Source organism: Papaver somniferum, chromosome 1 (genome assembly GCF_003573695.1).
Source record: "Papaver somniferum cultivar HN1 chromosome 1, ASM357369v1, whole genome shotgun sequence".
NCBI classification, from domain to species: domain Eukaryota; kingdom Viridiplantae; phylum Streptophyta; class Magnoliopsida; order Ranunculales; family Papaveraceae; genus Papaver; species Papaver somniferum.
The window spans coordinates 197,990,648-197,996,912 of NC_039358.1; the positions used below are offsets into that span (position 1 = coordinate 197,990,648).

At 36.2% G+C, this 6,265-nt stretch overlaps 1 protein-coding gene across 1 annotated transcript; it reads right to left on the reverse strand.

The window, feature by feature from the left end:
* Positions 1-3,196: 3,196 nt before the first annotated feature.
* Positions 3,197-5,549, reverse strand: LOC113311456 (protein DETOXIFICATION 27-like). The gene is made up of 7 exons (XM_026560295.1): positions 5,151-5,549; positions 4,518-5,059; positions 4,321-4,407; positions 4,147-4,203; positions 3,799-4,037; positions 3,574-3,692; positions 3,197-3,448 (listed from the first exon to the last, which is right to left on the reverse strand). The coding sequence occupies exons 1-7, from the start codon at positions 5,460-5,462 to the stop codon at positions 3,317-3,319; spliced, it is 1,488 nt and encodes a 495-aa protein (XP_026416080.1). The 5' UTR covers positions 5,463-5,549; the 3' UTR covers positions 3,197-3,316.
* Between the last annotated feature and the right edge of the window lie 716 nt (positions 5,550-6,265).

Genomic DNA, 6,265 nt, shown 5'->3' on the forward strand with positions numbered 1-6,265 from the left:
TCAATCTTTTGCTAATTTACTGGATGCAGCTCTTTGAATTTACATTCGAGATTGTCTTCGTCTTTTAAAGACTGAAATTAATTACAGCAGCATCAGCTCTGCAAAAAAAAAAAGCTACGATAGATCCTAGTAAAAACTGCAAAACCTCTAAGTGTATTTCCTGATTTCTCTAAGATATACAAAACCAAGCCTAATAAAATTAAAACTAAAGCTTAATTTGTCAACTCCTCTAAGAAAAAAATCCAAACCTTAAAGTGACCAATTTAGTAGTTGCAATTAGCTGCGAAAATGTATGCACAATATCATCTTAGAGATGTTTGAAGACTCCGACTTGGGACTTCAAGATTCCTATTGAGTATGGATGCACCAAGTACAATAAATTTGAATGTGCTAAAGAGAAATACAACCGGATTTCAAACAAACATTTCAGATAGTGATATTTGAAGTTCCTGACCAACCATGGATGACTAAAATTATTATAAGAAGTAATGATATCTACACAACTTAATACAAAACCAAATAATATTATCAAGGTGCGAAAGTTATCAAAAACAAAAATTCAGGTACAGAGGTAAATGTCAATACCGGAAATTAAAATTTCTCCTTGCCCTCGAAAGAAGTTCAATAGCATCAGTATAAGTCAATTGGACAGTATCAAGTTCAATAGCATCAGTACAAGTCAATTGGACAGTGTCCTTCTCAGCTACATCCTTATCAACGCTCACATAAAAATACACCTGATGTAATGTTGATCATAGACAAACTTCAGAAGGGGAATCGAACAAAAGAAAATCGATGAGTCGATAGAGAACCGAAACAGAACTTGAAAGAAGAGAGGAGGAGATAGGGAGAGGAAAAGAGGCAGTAGACTAACTGATCATCGAAAGAAGCCAAATTTTGTACTTGAATCTAAACCATCGAAAAAGGAAGAAAAGAAACGTAAAATAAAAGGTACCAGACGCCTTACCGAATGTAACTTTCCCCTGGTATCTCTTTGTACTCTGATCCACAATGAAGAGAACAACTAACTCAAAATATCATTCTTCGTGTTTAATTGAACCATTTAAAATATAAATCTCTGTGTTCAATGGAAATTAAATCCAAGATTTCAAACAATAAAAAGTAACAGAAAAAAAAAAACACAAACCCCCTTTTCTAATCGTATCCCAATACTCGATTTCTCTAGTGTAGGATATTGTGTAGGCCTTCTTACTTTACATTATGAATGCAGATGTCCATGCTAACCATTATGGACATCCACTAAATATCATCGCACCTATCAATTAGCAGCCATGATATGAGCGGATTTGCAGCCATGCATGAACATGTTATGAGCAGTAGACTTTCCATAATCAACTAAATATCATGTTATTCTGTTTCTTCTAAAACAAACAATATACTTACAGGGTCAATCTGCGGCGATGATGATAGCAATCACACATGTTGCATAAACCAAGTCGATACCTCATAAATAAGCAGCAACCTCAAATTTATTCAGTTGGATGCCTGTTATGCACGCACAGCCAAGTTCAGCTCCAATGAGATGAACTGCAAGAGGAATATATAAATACATGAGCATAATTAACAATGAATTGTACATACAAATCTAAGCTGACGTTTAAAGAAACTGTTAATTAATTCAAGCTGTAGTCAGAATTAGTATATACAAAAAGATTAATGAGAACATGAGAGACGATGTGTTTACCTGTGGTTTTACCTGCTTTGTTCATGAAAACAGCAAGAAACAAATAAGAGAAATGCCTGCTGAAGTTGAAATCAGTCGAAAAGAATGGAAAATTTAAAAAAAACAAATAAAGAATGCAGACTACCACGAAAACAGAAAATAATAGTAACAGAAATCAAAGAGATAAGAGATTACCAAGAATCATATAACATGAAACACCCATTCTTCTAATTAGTCTCTCTTTACCTACAAATTTCCTGAAAGTTGATTATCTTGTGAGTGACCTTGGTTGTTACTTAGGGATTGGACTGGATTTTGATTGGGAAAATTTAATGCAACTTTGCTGTACCCAATTTTTATCACTTGAGAGAGTTCTTCAATTTCATCCTGGTCAATCTCTAGATATACAGATCACAAATGAGATTGTAGCATCATTTTTTATCATGTTTGGAAGCCAATATATCTCAAATCAGATTTGAAAAAGAGATTATATCTCAAATCAGATTTAAGAAAGAGATTAAAAGAGATCATTAGTTGATGGTTTTTTGCCTAAATTAGAGCATAAACTAAATGTTAGTGTTAGAATACGGGCATCCAACTCAAAACCAATTGGCAATGAGTGGAGAGGCCCATAGAGTTATAAATCGCAGGATCTTAGATTGCCCATACTATGTGGGACTAATAATCTCAACACGCCCCCTCACGTGTAGCCTCGTTGGGTCTAACACGTGGACAATAAATCGGGTGACGCGGAGTAAAGGCGCGGTCAAACGACTCGTCGCAAATAGCCTGCTCTGATACCATGTTAGAATACGGGCATCCAACTCAAAACCAATTGGCAATGAGTGGAGAGGCCCATAGAGTTATAAATCGCAGGATCTTAGATTGCCCATACTATGTGGGACTAATAATCTCAACAGTTAGTTATAAATCATCTAAATCCTCATGATCATCACTTTTCTTTTCGACGCATATATGTGATGATCATCAAAGATGTTTCAGTTTTTTAAGAGAAGTAATATGATGTTTTTTAAGAGAGGTAATATGATGTTTTGTCCGGAAAGAATATATTTAACTCCTGATTAATCTCTAATTCTGGATTAATTAAAATCTAATTTATGAATTAATTTGGTATACCACGTGTCGCTCTGTCATTGGCGGGACACGAATCATCGGGATCCCTTCAACAATTCCTAGATTTGTTAGCTAAAATATATTGAACGGGAAAAGGGAAAAAGATTTTAAAAGAATCTATTAGATGGAAATTCTCGGCTTTATTCCCAAAAAAAATTGTCCACGCCCTCCCAAAAGATATTTGTAGATTGTGCCGCTAATCCGAAGGTCCAAATTTCATATTCTATTAAAAATTAACGGCCAGGAAATGTAAGTGGCTAATTTTGATTTCGGCCAATCAAAAACGAGAGTTTTGTTCACCGGCCAATGAAAGGGGAATGGGAGGGAAGGTTTTTGCAATTCTGGACGTGGTGTGAGAGATGCGATTGAATGTAAGTTATTGATAAGCATAATAAAAATTGGAATTACAAGGACCTTAAATCCGGGCACAATGGCCTACCGTCAAGCGACAATGCTTTCAACACTGAATTAGCAACACTGCTGCTTATATGGCGTGCCTCATGAATTTGACAACATATTCATCCGCGAGCTTGCAATTTGAGCATGCATATCCCAATCACATCTGATGGTGATTATGATCAATATTAGCGTTTGAATAGCGGTACCACCTATCATCCCACTCCATATACCCTGTAATTAAGTTTGAGAAATTCATTAGAAGTCATTAGAAGAAAATGCTTATAGAAGGGGTCTTGCAATAATTTTCACTGGTGAAGTTGGGCAACTAGAAAGAAAGTATGGTTTTGGATACATACTCTAACGCCAAGATGGAAAACCCATCCAAGGGCAACTCCAAGTGGAATTCCGATAATATAGTAGCAGCCGATGTTAATGAAAGCGACCGAGGCTTGCCATCCTGAGCCAACAGCAACCCCTGACGAAGTGAGATAACATTAACGTATATTCACAACTGTGTACGTATATTGTCCATTCTAAGAGAAGTTATAAAGATGGGATGCAAAATTGAAGTGTGGATGTACCAGATAGAACAGGTTGAATGCTGTTGAGGAGAACGGTGCAAGCCAAGAGGAATGCAAGGTTATCTACTGCTTGGAGGATGACGACACTCGAGGTGAATATGATTGCTAATTTTTCATGAAATATCATTATTAATGCACAAAAAAATATCCCTATTATCAAAGATGTAACGACTGAAACTTTGGTAGCAAATTTTGCAGCTTTTCCATTCCCCGCTCCAAGCTCGTTTGCAACTCTTACTCTGACGGATAAACGACATAAGACACCAAATTAGAAGCATTTGAGACAATATTGGCTATATGTATTTATTACCACGTTGCTAATTCGTCTGATTCAAAATGGTAGATTACCCAGTTGCAGCGAAGAAAGCTAGTGGAATCATCACCTCCCATCCATTTATGCTCATACTGTGAACCATAGAAATACATATTTAAAAATCAAACTATGTTACATTCATTTATATGCGACTGACACCATTATCATTGTCCTAATCCTTAGTAGCCAAGCATAGGAAGAATACACACCAGATTGTAAGAGCAGAAACCGCAACCTTAGCGTTGCTCAAGTTTCCAGTCATCAAAACCAGTATCATGTAGTACCAATTCTCCAAACTGTATTATTCCCATTAGCAATCAAATTTGGCCACAACAAATTTCAACAAGAAAAATATTTGGTGCATCGGCAAAAAAGAGTCAGAGAAAGAGAGACATATACAGTATACCATAACATGACGCCAGAAGCCATTGAGAGTTTGAAAAACTCCCAAAGGCCAGAAAATGCTTCCATAGAAAAACCAGTCCAAGTTTCAGGGCAACCACCACACGCAATGTAAGAAAACGATCCCAAAACTATAATCCACCATGAGACATTCAATATGGCAGCAGCTCCAATAACACCAAAACCAAGTTTGTAAACGACTGACCAGATAAGTAAAATATGAAACAGTAGGGCGCCCAAGCATACCCAAGCAACTATCGATGTCTTACGCTGACACTGAAGAAATCTTTGTGATGGCATTTGTAAAGCTAAGGCAAAAGGAAGCGGAGTCAACCAGTTTGTAAATAGTCCTGTTAGCTCAGCTAGATCATCGGGTTGTCCCAAGAGCTTAAGGATTGGTGCAGTGAATATGTAAACCGGTAGAAGCAAAATTGCACAGAGAGTCAAAACAACCCATGAACGCTGCAAGTAAATTCCTAACATACGATATTTTTTAGCTCCGTAAGCTTGACCGCATAATGTCTCTAGTGCACTTGCCATTCCCAACTGATTAACAACAGATAAAGCAAAAGAAGTACTCAGTGAAAAGCTATAGTGTAAGGTGGTAAATGAAAGATGTATAGAGTGTCAATAATACCAATAAGCCGAAAGTGAAACCAATAACAACCGTAATGGAAACGGAAACTGCTGCAAGCTCAAGGTCACCCAAATGACCAGCAAAAGCTTGGGTGATAACCAATATAGAATAAGAAGCTATACGAATGACGATACTTGGACCAGCAATTTTCCAAAACTTCTTTGATTCGACCCAAACTCTGCTCAGTAAGTCATCTCGTATTTCATTATGATGATTCAGTTGCAGTGTAGTCGCCGGCGATAAATATTCTTCTAATAACGGAATGTTCACCGGGTCCTCTCTTACTCCATCCCCACTCTTGCTGTCTTTCATTATATTTGATCTAGTAATTCAGTTTTTCACCAATTTTGCTACTCTGATCTATTTCATGAAAAAGAATATGTTATACATAGACTTATAGTTGAGATTCCAAGACTTCTTGTTGAGATATTCTCTGGTCAGTGAAGAGCAATATTTCATCACTGCTACAACTAAAACCCATCACTACTAAAGAACCCCACAACTTGAATACCTCCATTTATAAGCAACACATTTGTGTTTCCGCGTCAAGGTTTTTAAATCGTGACACGACTTAATTTTCATTGAAACACACCAGTGAATGCACATGCTAATTAGATTTCATGAACCTAGGTGCAAAATGAAATTTTGCACATTGTAAATAGTCCATGCACTGGTCCACCAATCTTTACCCAGTGAATGCACATGCTAAAAAGACCAACAAACTGCATTTAGCATGACTCTTTAAGAACCATTTTTTGGGACCATGATATTTTTGGAACCATGATTTTATTTTGGGTAAAGATATTAGAAGTAATTCTAGGTCACCCCATATCTAGTTATTTATTTAATACCTAATCTACACTCTTAATTAATTTTAGGTTATGATTAGTGAATGATTTAGTTAAAAATAATTAGTGAGATTAAATTAAAAGATGGGTTTATTATTAGTTGAGTAGAATTATTGAGAGAGTAGAGTTAGGGAAGATGAAGGAGAAAAACATGGAAAATAGATTTTTCTCCAATTCACTAAGTTTGAGTATTCAAATGATGAAAACTCATCCGATTCTTCATCTCCATCCTGTCGTAGAATATTTGTTAATCTTCAAAATGATCCG

Bases quoted from the DNA above. Each gene is read 5' to 3' on its own strand.
- LOC113311456 (XM_026560295.1), bottom strand. From the start codon at position 5,462: ATGAAAGACAGCAAGAGTGGGGATGGAGTAAGAGAGGACCCGGTGAAC. The intron at 4,038-4,146 runs GTAATCTACCAT...TTTATCCGTCAG, and splicing joins GCTTTCTTCGCTGCAACTGG to AGTAAGAGTTGCAAACGAGC. The intron at 3,449-3,573 runs GTATGTATCCAA...ACTTAATTACAG, and splicing joins TTTTCCATCTTGGCGTTAGA to GGTATATGGAGTGGGATGAT.